Raw genomic sequence first — 17,791 nt, forward strand, 5'->3', positions numbered from 1 at the left:
TAGTGGGGATGGGCGGACCCGCTATGCCCAAGGCCTGATTGGTCCAGGCTTCTAGAGCCTGGGCCAATCAGGCCTTAGATTTAGCGGGGATGGGCCGGGAAGAGGCGGGCCCGTCTCATTTCCACGAGGTGGGCCCATCGGCTGGACAGCAGCAAGACCCGTCCAGCCGACCAACATGTAAAGGTTAATTGGGGGAGGGAGGTTAGTTTTTTTTTGGGGGGGGGGGTCGTCGGGCTTTCCGGCAGGAGGATTGGGCATCCTCCTGCCGGCGATTAACAGTTTGGGGGAGGGGGGTTCCAGGGGGGTTCCGGCAGGAGGATTGGGCATCCTCCTGTCGGCGATGGGACAGGCGGCCGCAACCACGGCCGCTATATATATTGCAGCAGGGAGATCCCTTGCTGCCATAAGTATAGCGGCTGCGTCTAATTTAACCCGATTCTCTAACCGGCATCTGTATCATGGACGCTGGTTACAGAATCGGGGTTTAGTGTAGGACCGATTCTGTATAGGACACCTCTCCTGGGCGTCCTATACAGAATCAGGGCAGTAAGGCATAAGAGAAATTGGGAAACAATTTGGTTAGTGTGGAAGAGATAAGGCTTAAGAGGTCTTAGGTTATACATCGATTAAACAAGTTTGTTTTTACTAATTTTCTGAAACTTACGTAGAATGAGGATTATGGCAGTCTACTAAAACTGAAACCTTTGCTAATTAGACAGATGACACTGGAAGAAGTCTTTAAAAAGACTCACTGTTCCTACATTTTCATCAGATAGACACTTTTGACTGAGAGACTAACATACATCATCTTCATCTGTATTTATCTAAGTGTGATTAAAGATGATACATGTTAAGTTAAAGCTTCATTTATGCATAATTTGGAACATGTTTGTATTTTAAATACTTTAAATGTTTAATGTTTGCCTTATTTTTAAAATAAAAAAAAGTTTGGTGCTAATCTTATGGTGTTTTTCTGACTAAACATTTCGAAAACTGAAAAATTCCAAAACCCAAAATATACCTGGTCCCAAGTATTTCGGATAAAAAATTTTGCATTTGTATTATTAGCTAAATATAACACCATGTCAAGGCTGTAAGGTGATCTTGGAATTTGCTATTGGAATGGAGAAAAATTGAACGGTTTATTTCCAAAACCCACCCTTTTAGAAAAAAAAAATTAACCTAAATTGATATACAGGAAGAATATACAGACCATAGGTGACAATTACAGAAATAGAAATATTCAAACAAATGCACACACTGTAGCATATATATAGAAATATATATACAGTATACTGTTTTATTAATCATCCACATTACTTTACGGCATAGCATTTACACAGTAAAACTATGAGGTTTTTTTTAAATTTTATTTTAAATACATATTTCACCATTCTGTCACTTTGCCTCCTTTACTATCCTGAAGTTTCGTGTTTTAGCGGCCCTAAATATTTTTCCCCACACATGCATTAGAAAATTGGGCGCTAACCCTTAGCATGTCTAGAAGTATTTGTAACTACTGTGTCTGCGCTGTGTCGCAGGCCCTAGGGTAGGTAAGGAAACCAGCAACTCTATTGGACATGTCCCTCCCCCCTAACCTGACCACCCTCCGAATGAGTCACGAGTGTTACTGTCAGGAACAAATGCACAGTTTGAAAAAAATAAAAATAAAAAAAAGTACTTAAGGCTTTCTGACTCAAAATAATCTAGACTAGAACTGCAAATACTGGAGAGAGCCAGGGCAAGGTTAACCCCCTCCCCAAACCAGAATGGAAATGGAGGTGGGGAGAAAGTGGCACGAGACAAAAGGAGCGCGCCTGCCACAAGTGCCGATACGGATTTTTAAAAAGTATCCCCGTTACTCACCACAGCAACCCGGGCTCCAGAATGCCGTGCAGACCCATGCAGAAACCGCGGCCCAAGCAATAACAGCGACCTCCCACACAAACTCAACACCATCCTTGTACTGATTGCTCGCACATAAAGCACAATTCCAAAGAGGCCTTTGCTCAGTGGTACAATGTGACTACGCCAGCTGCTTAAACCTTAGACGGCTGGATCACAAGGAGAGGGAAATGTCTTTACGCAAACAGCGCGCCTAAAACTACGTAACCCATAATGCAACATGGGGTGGTAACCTATGCAAAGAGCGCTGTCAGCAGCTGACCTTCAACATGCACACTTTCCATACTACCATGTATTTAGAGGTAATTTTTTTTTAAATCAAAGTAGCTAAATTCGAAGAGGGAGATTTGAAACTGGTTCTGAAATCTGACAACCCAGTCCTGTAAATTATGGCATCTGCAGTGCACTGTTGATTTAAATTAAAACTCAAAGAAAGGCGTGGGCTACAACTGTCATCCTATATTAGCATGGAAAGCAGTAGTGTGGTTCAGACAGGATGGTTTCCAAGGTTGTGTGGGTTGGTGATGGATAGAGTTATCATATGGTTCCAGAAAAAGGAGGATGGATTGAGACATCCGAGTTTTACTTCCATTGCTTTCAGTGGAAGTAAGGAAGACAGACTGAGGCATCTGGATTTTACTTCGATTGAAAGCAATGGAAATAAAACTTGGATGTTTCAATCCGTCCTCCTTTTTCTGGAGCTATATAGTAACCCTAGTGATGGAAATTGAGGGGGGTATCTGGAATAGACAGTGTTCTTCAAAGCATTTACCGTATTTTTAGCTCCCTAAGACGCACCTGAGATTTAGAGGAGGAAAACAAGAAAAAAAAACCACATTCTGAACCAAATTGTGTACTAATATATACCAGGCTCTGCACCCAGCCCCCCCCCCCCCCTCACTCCCTGCCAGGCTCTTCACCTAATCCCACACTCCTTGCCAGGCTCTGCATCCTGTCCCCCATTCCCTGCCAGGCTCTGTACCCTGCCCCCCCACCTCTGGTGGTCTAGTGGTAGGCTGAGACAGGGGGGGAGATACCCAGTCAAAGGCAAAACAGCAAACCAGTCAGAAACCCCCTTTAAATAAAGGAAAAGAAAAGAAAAGTAGCATGCCTGACTATGTCCAGGTCACAGCTTTTTTATTTTTGCCAAATATCCCCAGCCAAACATTCCCAACAAACACCAGAAGGCCACTACCGCCTCAAAATGAACCATTCCAAACCCACCAGGCACCCCTACACACACTCCTCCATCTAACAGATATGCAACGGACATGCAGTCAGTCATTCATGCAAGCCTGCTCTCCTCTCCCCCCCCCCCCCCCCCCGGCCAACCCCACTGCCAGCTGTCTTTTGTGTGTGCCTTGTCCCTTAGAAGAGGGCCTGGCCTACTGTGACATGATAATATACCCTGCCAGTGGTTGTGTAGGCGGGCCTGATCATCATCATCATCCTCGTCATCAGCCACATTGATTACCACAGGAGGGTAAGTGGGGCTTGGGACTAAACTAAACTAAACTAAACTAAGCCTTAAGTTTATATACCGCATCATCTCCACGGAAGTGGAGTTCGACACGGTTTACAAAGCTTAAAAATATAGGAAGAGAGAGGAGAAAGATTTACAAGAGCATATGAATAGAGGGGGTGTAAACAGGAGAAGAGATGTTATATGTTAGAGAAAAGCCAGGTTTTCAGTTGTTTTCGGAATAGTTGGAGGGAGCCTAGGTTCCGCAGCGGGATAGTGAGATCGTTCCAAAGGCCCGTGATTTTGGAGAGGAGGGATCTTCCCAGTTTGCCTGTGTGGAGGATGCCGTGTAGAGAGGGGAAGGATAGTTTATGTCTGTGGGCGGATCTGGTGGTAGCAGGCGTCCGGGCGAGGAAGGATAGAGGGATTAGGGGCAGAATGATCTTGAAAGCCAGGCAGGAGCATTTGAAATGAATTCTGGAAAGTACTGGGAGCCAGTGAAGATTGGTAAGTAGTGGGGAGACGTGATCAAATTTGCGTTTAGCAAAAATCAGCTTGGCTGCAGTATTCTGGATAAGCTGGAGTCTGCGAAGACTTTTTTTTGTTAGGCATAAATAAATGGCATTACAGTAATCGAGTTTGGATAGGATGATGGATTGTACAAGGATGGTGAAATGTTTTTGGTGAAAGTAGGATCTTACTTTCCTCAGCATGTGGAGGCTGAAAAAACATGATTTTGCCAAGGAATTCAGGTGATCGTTGAGGGAGAGGGAGGAATCGATAGTGAGGCCGAGGACCTTGCTTGAGAACTCAAGGTGCAGAGCAGGGCCTGTGGGTAGTGTGAAGAGGGTGGGCAGGTGTACTAATTTTGGGCCGAGCCACAGTAATTTTGTTTTTGATTCATTTAATTTCATCTGTACAGAGAGGGAACAGGCGTAAAGTCTCATTATGCATGAAGTGATATTCTCTTGGAGGTTTGTGAGGTTCTGGTCTGTTTTGAGGAGGATAAGGATATCGTCTGCATATTTGTATATTGTTTCAAGGGGGGATAATTTGAGGAGCTTCATATACATGGGAGGTCATATACATGTTGAAGAGAATAGGGGATAGGGGAGAACCCTGTGGGACATCACAGAATGGTGTCCACGGAGCGGATTTGGAGCCGTTTGTGTTGACAATGTAGGAACGAGCGCGAAGGAAGTTTGAGAACCACGTTAGGACAAAGGAGTCTATTCCTGTCTCAGAAAGTTGGTAGATTAGTATGTCGTGGTGCACGACGTCGAAAGCCGCAGAGAGATCGAACTGTAGAAGAACAGCAAATTTGTTTTGAGCGTGAAGTTGTTGCACCTTTGAAATTAAGGAAACTAGGAGGGACTCGGTGCTGAAATTGGGCCTAAATCCGTATTGGTAGTGTTGGAGAATGGAGAATCTCTCTAGGTAAGAGGAGAGCCGAGTAGCGACTATGGTCTCTAGAAGTTTTGTTAAAAGAGGGATGTTTGCTATGGGGCGGTAGTTCGATGGTAAGGAAGGGTCGAGATCGGCTTTTTTCAGAAGAGGGGATAAGGCAATGTGTCCCATTTCTGTGGAGAACAGGCCCGATAGTAAAACTTTATTTATAAGGTTAGTAAGGGAAGAGATGGCCTGCGCAGGGATGTTTTCGTAAAGGTAGGATGGGAAAGGATCTAGGATGCACTTGCAGGATTTAAGTTTGAGGCAAAGTTTAGAGATCTGGGGTTTAGATACGGGTTCGAAAGTAGTCCATGATCTGTCAGCAGGGATAGGGTCGGAGTTATTCGGAGGAAGAGAGTTGTAAGAGATAGCTGGGGGGAATGAACTCTTTATGGTAGTGATCTTCTCGTTGAAGAATTTGGCTAGGTCATTTGGAGATGGGAGGGAGGGGGAGGGGGAGGATTCGTTTTTAGAAGTTAGGTTTCGTCAGATGTGGAACAGTGTACTGTTTTGGTTTTTTGACCTGGAGATTTTATCTCCATAGAAATTCTTCCTAGCTTTTTTTAGTACGGAGTTGTAGAATTTGATGTTTTCTCTCCAGGATTGTCTATCTGAAGGGGATTTCGATTTTTTCCATTTTCGCTCCAGGACCCGACATTTCTGTTTTAATTCCCTGTGGTATGGGAGATACCAGGGAGCCTTATGAGAGTAGGAGATGGGTTTAGTGGCTAGAGGGGCAAGAGCACGGTACGTGGTTTCGGAAAGAGTCACCCAGTTGTGCCAGATTGAGTCTGGGTCCGTGTGATTGGGAAGAGGAGGGAGTTTGTTGAGAAACTGGGACCAGAATAGTTCACTTGTGATTTTTTTGCGGTAGGTGATAGAGTTTGTGGCTCGGGTTGGGGTACCAAGGACTGACATGAAGATAGGGAGGCAGAAAGAGCCTAGGAGGTGATCAGACCAGGGGACATGTTCCCAACGGGTCTCATCAGTGGAAGTTTTGTGCTCAGTCAGGTCGAGAAAGCTGATGATGTCAATGGAGTGCCCCTTTTCGTGGGTAGGGGTGGGCGGTGGAGCAGTGAAGCCTAAGGAAATGAGGAAGTCTTTGAAATCAGTTGTGTCCTTGTTGGTGTTGTCATCTAGGTGAAGGTTTATGTCACCAATGATCAGTAGTCTTTGGAATTTTAGATAGGCCCTTGTTATGGTCTCAAGAACAGATTCAGGGACATTCTCAGAACTTTCCGCCTCTCGGAATTTTCCACCTTTATCACCCCACGCATTGTGGTGAGGAACTGACCGGAGCTGCCAATTTATTTTGTGGTAGCGAGAGCTGGACTGCTTTTACTTCCTCTTCTACTGGCCCCGACCTGAGGATCACAAATTTGCTAGGTGGTAGGAAGATTCCATCAACATAATGTCCCCTTGTGTGGTGGAAGGCACAGTTTGCCTTCTGACATCCAGAGAGCTGGTTTTCCCAGTAGCACGGAATCTCGCTGCATTTTTTAAATCAATCTTCATGTGCCGGAATTTGCAGACCTGCTGGAAATAGCGCTCTTCTTCCCATAGAGTACAACTTGGTATCAGCCTGCAAGAGTGTGCTTTCTGTGTTCCTTCCTGGGGCCTGCGCCACTTTCTGAATGGCTGCTTCAGTTCTCGTGGGATTCATGAAAACTGAGGCAGCCATTCAGAAAGCAGCATGGGCCCAGGCAGGAGCGCAGAAAGCACACTCTTGCCAGCCGATGCACAGCTGGACCACTAGGCTTAAGGGGCGTTCAGTTTAGCCCCTATGAATTCCAACAACTCAGTAGGATGAAGATGTGATTTTGGAAAGTTGATTTTGAATCCCAGGAGCTGGAGCAAAGCTACTGTCTTTTGTGTTGCTGAGAGCACCATTTGAGGTGAGGTGGCTTTTATTAACCAGTTGTCCAGATAGGGGAACACTTGAAGTCTGTAGGAATGTAGGGTTATTGCTATTACCATCAGGCAGTTTGTGAAAACCCTTGGCGATGAAGCAATGCCGAATAGCAGAACTTTGTATTTGAAATGTTGATGAGCCACTCAAAATCAAAGAAACTTTCTGTAGTTGAGATGTGTGTGTAGGCCTCATTGAGGTCTAGAGCAGTGGTTCCCAACCCTGTCCTGGAGGACCACCAGGCCAATCGGGTTTTCAGGATAGCCCTAATGAATATACATGGAGCAGATTTGCATGCCTCTCACTTCCATTATATGCAAATCTCTCTCTTGCATATTCATTAGGACTAGCCTGAAACAGGACAGGGTTGGGAACCACTGGACTAGAGAGCACAGCCAATTGGTTTGTTTGTTTGTTTTTTAAAGTGGGTATAGAGTTGCTAGGGATAGCATGTGAAACTTCTCTCTGACGAGATATTTGTTGAGAGCTACTGATAATGTGAAAAGATCCATTCTATCAGTGTATCCAACTTTGTGGTTGCTTGCATACAGCTGAACATTAACTTGGACAAAATTTACAGTCCTCATTCTTCACATATGGGAGGAACTTGGGAATGCATGATTGTGACTGCTCATCACAGTATAGATTCCATGTTCTCAGAGAAATGGCCTATTCGACTCATTCATAAAGTCTTCTTGCAGAGGTTTTGGCCATTATCAATGTTAGACCCTTGGTTTCAGTAGCCACTAACCCTGATCCTAACACCAGCCATGTTTCTGATACAATCCCAACTTCACCTGGAGATTTAAATAAAAAGATTCTCCTCAAATGGCAATGAAACTCCAAAGTCTTGCTAATACAATCTGGAGCCACTGGAAAAATGCATACCAATCCTCCAAAATGGAGCGACAATTTAGCAAGTCTGACATTCATGAAGGTGACCCTGTTTTGCTTAAGGATAACCAAGCTCAGCATATCAACTAGCCAATGAAACATGTTATATATTAATTCCCAGTAAGAACAGAAGTGTCCATGAAAAATGAATTTTGAACTGTGAACCAAGGAACAACAAAATCTTTCCTCAGATCCATCACTGAAGTAGTGCTCCTGGTGCCTCATGAAAGCACATGAACTTTATAAACTTTGCATGTCCTTAATATGTTTGATTTCATAACTTATTTTTACTGATATTAGGAATGGATTGTTCTACTCCCCTCCCCCCACAATGTTTGTGTATTATGTCTGTACAGTACTGACAATCTGTAAGCTAAAGCAAGCAGTTTCCTGCTAGGGTCAAGTATCTTTATTTTTATAGGTAGAAAGCTGCATGTGTCCCATTCATGCCAGTGTCCTTCAGACCTTCTTGACTTTATGCCTTGACCCAAGGTGTAACCTTGACCTTACTGTTCATCCCCAGATACACTAGTTCTCCATCCTCTAAGGGAAAATATCTCTTTCGGCTTCCAGTGACATCACCAGGCGAGATGTTTGGTTAGAGTGATAGCTCCAACCCCGCAACAGAAAACCCCCCTATTAGCGCACGATTGAGTGAGAGCTTTCATCCGATTTGAAGTTGGACCAGTGCCGGGAGTCTCTATGGTTCTGGAAATGCAGACAAAAAAGACATTTTAGGATGGCAGACCACCGGAGAAAAATGCGGCCTGTGCCACATGCGTGGAGCCTCCACATCGACCAGGCATGAGTCTGGGGAGAATGCGTCAGATAAGGAAGCAGACTGGAGTGGGTCTCTGAGACATCGGAGTGGCGACACCATGGCACCGGTTACCAAAGCAGATCTCCAGCTGTAGGCCACTGACATTAAAGATGAATTTGCAGCTGTAAAAGGGAAAATATCTCCATTTTGGGCTCAGAAAGCAAGGCACTTTGCAGCCACTCTGTGCCTCCACCTCTGGAATTTGCATCATCTTTTCACTAATTAATGCAACACCCATTCCTTCATTCAGTTAATTCAATATCCAGTCCTTTAGTTCAGTGTTCTTCAACCTTTTTACACCTATGGACCGGCGGAAATAAAATAATTATTTTGTGGACCGGCAAACTAATAAGACTGAAATTTTTAAAAACCCCATTGCCGCCCCACCCCCGCGAGCTCGGTCCCATTAACCATCTGATCCCATCCGCACAAGCCTCAAATAGTTATGATTTTATATTGAACATATTTTATTAAAGTATAAAAAGAAACAATATTCTGTACAATTGTCATTTTATAAATATAAATAATACAGGGCAAGGATCAATAAAATCCCCGTCTCCCTCCCCTTCACATATATCCCCTCTACTATCAAGAAAACTGAATAAGCCAAATTATTACAGAATGCTACACAAATATCATGCTAACAGAATACCACACTATATAAGTAAATATCCCAGTCACTCCATTAACACTGGTCCATGCGTTATATTCAATATCAAAGGACAAATGTCTCCACTATCTCATCAATTTTCTACGATTATTTAGGGCTTCAGACATGCCATTTTTGTTCGCCCATTTTTTCGGCGATACAAAATAATCTTAGTGGCTATGGCTGTGGCTTCTTCATTCGCCCACTCAATCAAAGTTTTTAATCTTTTTTAAACGTTTTTAATGTATAAATTTTCTCTTATTTTGTTTTCTTATATAAAGTGCATAGTGCTCTCATAAATAATTGCAATAAAATGTTAACTTATCTTAAACAATTGTTGTTTCCTTAATAGGATCGGGTAGGGGCTTGTCACATTGACATGTTTCGCCGTGAGGCTTTTTCAAGATTAAGTCACCCTTTCTCAGTTCAAACAGACCATCCCGATATCCATATTTACTGATTTAACAAATGGGTGAACAAAAATGGCATGTCTGAAGCCCTAAATAATTGTAGAAAATTGATGAGATAGTGGAGACATTTGTCCTTTGATATCGAAAAGAATACCACAGTCACACATGGCAGGAATGGTTTTAGGGGAGTGGAACTAGGGCAACTGCCTCCTGGTCAGAGAGAGCCCTAAGCCAGCTGGAAGCTAAAGAAGCACTGCCTGGGCTTTGCACTCCCCAGTTAAGTCTAACATCAGCTCTAGCAGGATACATATTTTAAATCTGATATATTCTAATCACAAGATAGAAATAAAAATTTTTTTCTACCTTTTGTTGTCTCTGGTTTCTGCTTTCATCTTCTTTTCACTCTCTTCCATCCAGCGTCTGCCCTCTGTCTCTTCAATCCAGCATCTGCCTCTTCCATCCACTGTCTGCCCTCTACCCCTCCCCCTTCCATATGGTATCTGCGTTCTTTCTATGCCCTCTCTCCTACACCAGATCTAGCATCTTTGTTCCTCTTTCCTTATTTTTCATCTGATCCCCCTTCCCAGCATCAATCTCTTTCTACTTCGTCATTCCTCTGTTTCTCCCCTTTCCCTCATCTGATCTCTCCATTCCATCCTGACTCTTTCCCCTCCTCTAATCTCCCTGCCAGCTGTTTCCTTCCAATGTTCCTCCTCCCCTGTCCAGCAGTACCTTCTCCCTTTCTTCCTCCTCTTATCCAACAGTAATTCTCATCCCTTCCCCTTCTCCCCTGTCAGCAGTAGCCCCTTCCCCTCCCTTGTCCAGGAGTACCCCTTCTCCCTTTCTTCCTCCTCTTATCCAACAGTAATTCTCATCCCTTCCCCTTCTCCCCCGTCAGCAGTAGCCCCTTCTCCCTTTCCTCCTTCTCTTATCCAACAGTAATTCTCATCCCTTCCCCTTCTCCCCTGTCAGCAGTAGCCCCTTCCCCTCCCTTGTCCAGGAGCACCCCTTCTCCCTTTCCTCCTCCTCTTATCCAACAATAACTCTCGTCCCTTCCCTTTCCCTTCTCCCCTGTCAGCAGTAGCCCTTTCCCCTCCCTTGTCCAGGGGCACCCCTTCTCCCTTTCCTCCTCCTCTTATCCAACAGTAACTCTCGTCCCTTCCCTTTCCCTTCTCCCCTGTCAGCAGTAGCCCTTTCCCCTCCCTTGTCCAGGAGCACCCCTTCTCCCTTTCCTCCTCCTCTTATCCAACAGTAACTCTCGTCCCTTCCCTTCTCCCTTGTCAGCAGTAGCCCTTTCCCCTCCCTTGTCCAGGAGCACCCTTTCTCCCTTTCCTCCTCCTCTTATCCAACAGTAACTCTCGTCCCTTCCCTTTCCCTTCTCCCCTGTCAGCAGTAGCCCTTTCCCCTCCCTTGTCCAGGAGCACCCCTTCTCCCTTTCCTCCTCCTCTTATCCAACAGTAACTCTCGTCCCTTCCCTTTCCCTTCTCCCCTGTCAGCAGTAGCCCTTTCCCCTCCCTTGTCCAGGAGCACCCCTTCTCCCTTTCCTCCTTCTCTTATCCAACAGTAACTCTCGTCCCTTCCCTTCTCCCTTGTCAGCAGTAGCCCTTTCCCCTCCCTTGTCCAGGAGCACCCTTTCTCCCTTTCCTCCTCCTCTTATCCAACAGTAACTCTCGTCCCTTCCTTTCCCTTCTCCCCTGTCAGCAGTAGCCTTTCCCCTCCCTTGTCCAGGAGCACCCCTTCTCCCTTTCCTCCTCCTCTTATCCAACAGTAACTCTCGTCCCTTCCCTTCTCCCTTGTCAGCAGTAGCCCTTTCCCCTCCCTTGTCCAGGAGCACCCTTTCTCCCTTTCCTCCTCCTCTTATCCAACAGTAACTCTCGTCCCTTCCCTTTCCCTTCTCCCCTGTCAGCAGTAGCCCTTTCCCCTCCCTTGTCCAGGAGCACCCCTTCTCCCTTTCCTCCTCCTCTTATCCAACAGTAACTCTCGTCCCTTCCCTTTCCCTTCTCCCCTGTCAGCAGTAGCCCTTTCCCCTCCCTTGTCCAGGAGCACCCCTTCTCCCTTTCCTCCTTCTCTTATCCAACAGTAACTCTCGTCCCTTCCCTTCTCCCTTGTCAGCAGTAGCCCTTTCCCCTCCCTTGTCCAGGAGCACCCTTTCTCCCTTTCCTCCTCCTCTTATCCAACAGTAACTCTCGTCCCTTCCCTTTCCCTTCTCCCCTGTCAGCAGTAGCCCTTTCCCCTCCCTTGTCCAGGAGCACCCCTTCTCCCTTTCCTCCTCCTCTTATCCAACAGTAACTCTCGTCCCTTCCCTTTCCCTTCTCCCCTGTCAGCAGTAGCCCTTTCCCCTCCCTTGTCCAGGAGCACCCCTTCTCCCTTTCCTCCTCCTCTTATCCAACAGTAACTCTCGTCCCTTCCCTTTTCCTTCTCCCCTGTCAGCAGTAGCCCTTTCCCCTCCCTTGTCCAGGAGCACCCCTACTCCCTTCTCTCCTTCCCTCTCCAGCAAATGTTTCCTCTATGTAGGCTAGCGGCAGCTCTGTGTGCTTTTAACTTCAGCACACAGCTGCCCCTAAGCAGTATTTTAGCTGCGGTTTCATGAGGCAGCCTCGGGGCCTTTGGTAGGCCGGCCCGCTTTGATGATGCGATGTGGGCCGGCCTATCAAAGGCCCCGAGGCTGCCTCATGAAACCGCGCTAAAATACTGCCTAGGGGCAGCTGTGTGCCGAAGTTAAAAGCACACAAAGCTGCCCCTGCTTGTCTGGGGGTGCAGAGACATACGCGGTAGGAGTAGGAAGTGGAAGGCAGGAAGTTGCACGTCAGCTGACGCCGGCACTTTTTGCTGTGGCTGGGGACCCGAATCCTTTGTGGACTGGCAACATTTTTTTGCGGACCGCCACCGGTCCGCGGACTGGCGGTTGAAGAACTGTGCTTTACTTAATCCAGTTTCCATTCATCATCAGTCAATCTAACAATCAACAGATTTAGCAATTGTTCAATAGAAGAAGCTTCAGAAAGCATCTTCATGTTTGCATTAGGACAGAATCAGTACAGCACTCTTGGATTCAACTATCTATGCAGGATTATTGTTTGCTTATTTGTAATACAGTAGAAAATTAAGAAAGCAATTCTTCCCTTGTACATGTGAAGCTGATTTAGCTTGCTTTTAGTAGTACACTACAGTGCACATGACAGTGGTACTGACTCTTCTAAGCACTCAACAGGATGTTGTCGCTGTTATTGTAATTCCCCATATTATATGTGGGTCTCATTGCTTGTATATCGTCTTGAACCTATTTTTGGATAAGTACAATACACAAATTCAGATTAGATTAAGCAAACAAAATAATCTAGGGACCTAAGGCTCCTGCTATACAATAAGGGGCTCATAATTGAAAGAGAAAAACGTCCAAAAACCGGCCTAAGTTGGCACTTGGACAAACATTGTCAAAATATGTCCAAGTGCCAATAATGAAAACGGGTTTTGGACGTTTGTGTAATGCTATCCGTGGTTGGCTATTTTTCCACAAGAATTTGCTCAACATTTTTCAATAACACGGTATACATTCTTGTATAATAAGAAGGCCAACAAATTGTAGCTCTATCCTTCCCCCCTTTCTCTCCCCCCTTCTACACATAAGTTCATGTAATCCTTTTTCTTCTTCTCTACCCACTATTTTAAGTTCTTGTAAACCGTGTCGAGCTCCATTCTCATGGAGATGATGCGGTATATAAACTTAAGGTTTAGATTAGATTAGATCTGATCGCCGTGGAGACCACACGCATGTAGTGACTGCTCCTCGCACCCGCACCTAAATCCAAGCAGAATCGTGCTTTTATATTTGTAGTTTCTGCTTCGTCGGATGTATTTCGCTGCCAGAGTCATCTTACAACCTCTGAAACTGACAGAGACTGAAAGGAAAGGAGCGACCCGTGGCCTGATCGTCGCGGAGACCGCATAAGAGTGGAGACAGCCCCTTACACCCGCACCTAAAGCCAAGCGAAATCGCGCTTTTATATCTTACAATTTCTGTTTCGTCGGATGTATTTCGCTGCCGGATTAGTCTTATGATCTCTGAGACTGATAGGATCTGGAGGGAAGGAGCGGCCCGCATTCACTCACGCTGCTTAGCAACAAGTGGCCCGGTCATGTGATGCAGCTGATTTAAAAAAAAAACAAAAAAAAAACAAACGTTTCTGAGCTTTCTAACCCACAGTTTCCACACGCCTACCTAGCTAAAACATACAAACTCTTCTCAAACTATTTCTGCTCCCTCTGGTGCTTCCGCTGACCGGTGTGTGTGTGTGAAGCCTCCGGATAGTGCCTGGCATGCCGGTTAAATCGGCGAAAACGCCGAAACACAAGACTTCCTGCGCTGTTCTCAAAATGGCGGCGTCGCCGACTCCTGCTCCTGTCCTGACACACTGGGGTGAATGGGCCCAAGAAATTTCACGAACAGTCACTGCAGCCTTAGAAGATAGGCTTCACAAATTACAGCTAGCTATGGACTGTATTAATGAGCGTTTTGAGACACAGGCTGACAGTATAACAACATTGGAACAGAGGGTGTCAGATGGTGAGGACGCAGTATTACAAGACCGAGAGAATGTGACTACTTTACAAGCTCAAGTGGCAACATTGACTGGACGGCTGGATAAACAGGAGAACCGTCAGCGTCGTAATAATTTAAGAGTTGTGGGGCTGCCTGAGCTTCAGGCTGACCAAGACCTCTACCAATTTTTTCAGGTTTGGCTCCCAAAACAACTTGGCCTGACGACACCAATGGATGGTTTTATATGTGAGCGAGCACATCGCATGGGCCAGCGTATGGAAGATAGCAACCGCTCGCGAGCAGCGATCGCTAGATACATTAATTGGAAAGAAAAGGATCTCATCATGCAGGCTTTTCGGAAATCTAGACGGCTGGAATATGAAGGCCAAAAATTATTATTATTCAATGACTACTCCTTACATGTATCCTCCCTCCGTAAGGCGATGGCGCCGCTCTGCTCCACACTTCATCGCAGGGGAATACGGTTTGCACTCATATATCCGGCATCTCTGCGTATTTGGCGAAATGGGAAACCAAATACTTTCACAGATAAAACGTCCGCACAACAATTTAGTCTTTATCTGTGATAGAGACTGGAGAATCCACGGCTCAGACTCCACCACATGCTGTTAATTCTCGCATCAGCTAATTTTAAATCCAGTCTGCAGAAATTTCTTTAATGTTTCAGTATTCATTAAGATGTACCCGACGAAGATGAAAGCAACATACAATAACCACACTATTCCCTTCACTGAGCTTGAGATCCTGGCAACATTCCTAGATTTCTTACAAATATACTGATATGCACTGTTTGCTTTGTCTATTTCTCTTATGAGACTATGCAATGAAATACATATAATATGTTGTATGCTCTACTAGGTCAAGCACACTAATCTCATGTTTTCTGTTATTAAGTGGGTGTGGATTTTGCTAGTTGTTACATATGTGTAATTTCTCCGTGCTCATAAGAGCACCCTTAAATTGTTTTAAAATTTGCATGATAGTATGGTCCATTTCCTTTCTGACCATACATTATGCTGACATTACTGTTTCCTCTTCTCTTATTCTCAGATTTTCTTTATTTCTCTTTTTAGACAAGAGTGTCTACCTGGCCTCACGGCTACATCAGTTATTTTTTCTAGACAGTAGGGATATATATTTTGCTTTATTACTGTATATCATAGACTATGGCTGATTTACATGTTCTTTCCTTTAATGTGAATGGTTTGAACCATCCCATTAAAAGAAAAAAGATAGCTAACTATGTGTCAAATAAACACCCTGATGTAATTTATTTGCAGGAAACCCACCTCCCGCCCGCTGATGCCTCGAAATTCCAATTAAAGGGATTCTCCACTCATTTATACTCCCCTGCAACTCACCGAAAGAAAAATGGGGTTTCAATATTTCTCAATGATAAACTATCTCCGGTAATTCATTCTTTTAAAACAGACACGGATGGAAGATGGTGTCTAGTGTATGCTGCGGTGCACTCAGTAAATTTTGTTTTTCTTAATATATATGCCCCGGTCCAAGACCACCCAGATTTCTTCAAAGAGCTACAGCTGGCGTTGATTGAATTTGATTCTTGCCCTATGATATTAGGAGGTGATTTTAATCAAATTCAAGACTTATATATTGATAGATCATCTTCTTGCAAACCCTCCAAATCCAGGTCTTTCACAGCTCTTCATGCTTTAAATGATGCCTTCTCCCTTGTGGATCCTTGGCGCTTGCTTTACCCAAAAGGCAGAGAATACACACATTTTTCACCACCACATAACACGTACTCAAGAATTGATTTTTTTCTCTTGTCCTCTTCTCTTATTCAAGATCTTACCAATTCTATTATACATCCAATTTCTCTTACAGATCACACTGCCATTTCTTTATATATATCCATATCAGCCCCACGTAAAGAATCCCCTTCTTGGCGACTGAATAACACCTTACTCTTAGATGAGGAAATTGTTGAAAGAATCAATTCTTTTACTGTGGAGTTTTTTGAAAATAACTCTAAAGATCCTGAAATCTGTCCTTCAATTATCTGGGAAGCATACAAAGCAACCCTCAGAGGCGAATTGATTAAAATAGCTTCTTGGAAAAAGAAACAGTCTATAAGAAAGGAAAAAGACTTAGAAAATTCTATTAAAGCCTTAGAATTACAACATATGTCTAATCATTTACACGACCCAGCTACTTTCCAACGTATCCAAAATCTTAAATATGAATACAACACTTTGGTTTCATGTACAGCCCGACGTGATATCTTCATCTCCACTTCTGGTCACTACATGGGAGATAACCTTATGGGTCGGCCTTTAGCTAGATACCTTAAAACCAAATCTAAAAGACTACATATCACAACTATTCAAGATCCATCAGGTCATTTAGTCAAAACCAGATCCTTAATTTCCTCTCAATTTGAAAACTTTTATGCTTCTCTATATCAATCCGAATTAGCTGCTTCTGAATCAGATATAGATTCCTTTCTTATCTCCTTAACTCATCCGATCATATCAGACTCTGTTAAATTGGAACTAGATTCCCCTATAACTATATCAGAAATTGAAACTGCCATATCTTCTTTACCAGCTGGGAAAGCCCCTGGCCCAGACGGTTTTACTAATGAATTCTTTAAACAATTCCGAACCCTCCTAGCTCCTTACCTTCTTACATATTATGATTTCCTCCACTCCACTCCGAACAAACAATTCAATTTTACTGAGGCCACAATTGTAGTAATCCCCAAACCTGATAGAGACGCCACCTTGGTTAAAAACTTCCGCCCTATTTCTCTCCTTAACTTAGATTATAAAATAATGGCAAAACTACTTGCATTAAGACTTACCAAAGTAATCCCGTCTCTCATACATAAAGATCAAACAGGGTTCACTAAACAAAGATATATAGGAGATAACCTGCGTCTCTTTCATCATATTAACGCTTATGCTAAAACAATGTCAGACCCCGTAATTGGTCTAGCTATTGATGCCGAAAAAGCATTTGACCGGGTGGAGTGGTCTTTTCTTTTTCGTGTCCTCAAGTGGTATAACTTTGGCTCATTTTTCACGGATTGGATAGAAACGCTATATCGCCAACCCAGAGCTCGTATTCTAATTAATAACTCTCTATCCAATAAATTTTCCCTTCACAGAGGTACACGACAAGGCTGCCCTCTCTCACCATTGTTATTTAATTTAGTGTTGGAGCCCTTCCTTTCAGCTATCCGACAATGCCCCTTAATCAAAGGCATTCCCTCCTCTAATAGAGACTTCAAATTAGCAGCTTATGCTGATGATGTTTTACTCTTTCTTAGGAACCCTCTAGTCTCTCTTCCTCACCTTATTCAAATTGTCACTCAATATTCTCTCCTCTCTGGTTATTCTGTTAATTGGGAGAAATCAGAGATCTTCCCTCTGAACGATAATATTCTTCCCTCAGATCTAGCTCACTTTTCCTTCTCATGGTCGCATGAAGCTGTGAAATACTTGAGGATCTTAATACATAAAGATCCGGTATATGCTCAAGATCTTAATATATCCAAAGTCAAAAATATAGTACTAAATACTACATCTCGATGGTCTCCACTTTTTCTATCCTGGTGGGGTAGAATAACAGCTGTCAAAATGACTTTGGCCCCTCAAATCAATTACATTCTCTCTATGCTTCCTCTTCTATGCCGGAAGTCATTTTTTCAATGGCTAAATAGGAAGCTATCTGAATTCATTTGGAACAAGAAAAAAACTCGAA

At 44.1% G+C, this 17,791-nt stretch overlaps 1 protein-coding gene across 3 annotated transcripts in view; it reads right to left on the reverse strand.

Annotated features, from left to right (window-relative positions):
* GATD3A (glutamine amidotransferase like class 1 domain containing 3A) overlaps positions 1–2,104 on the reverse strand; it is a 158,123-nt gene extending 156,019 nt beyond the window's left edge. The window contains exon 1 of one of the 3 annotated variants that reach the window (XM_033941461.1): positions 1,867–2,104. In XM_033941461.1, the coding sequence (XP_033797352.1) occupies positions 1,867–1,959 (93 nt within the window). In that variant the 5' untranslated portion in view covers positions 1,960–2,104. The remainder of the gene's footprint in view (positions 1–1,866) is intronic. The other 2 variants (XM_033941460.1, XM_033941463.1) reach the window with 2 other exon arrangements.
* Between the last annotated feature and the right edge of the window lie 15,687 nt (positions 2,105–17,791).

The sequence above is a fragment of the Geotrypetes seraphini genome, chromosome 4 (genome assembly GCF_902459505.1).
Source record: "Geotrypetes seraphini chromosome 4, aGeoSer1.1, whole genome shotgun sequence".
NCBI classification, from domain to species: Eukaryota; Metazoa; Chordata; class Amphibia; order Gymnophiona; family Dermophiidae; genus Geotrypetes; species Geotrypetes seraphini.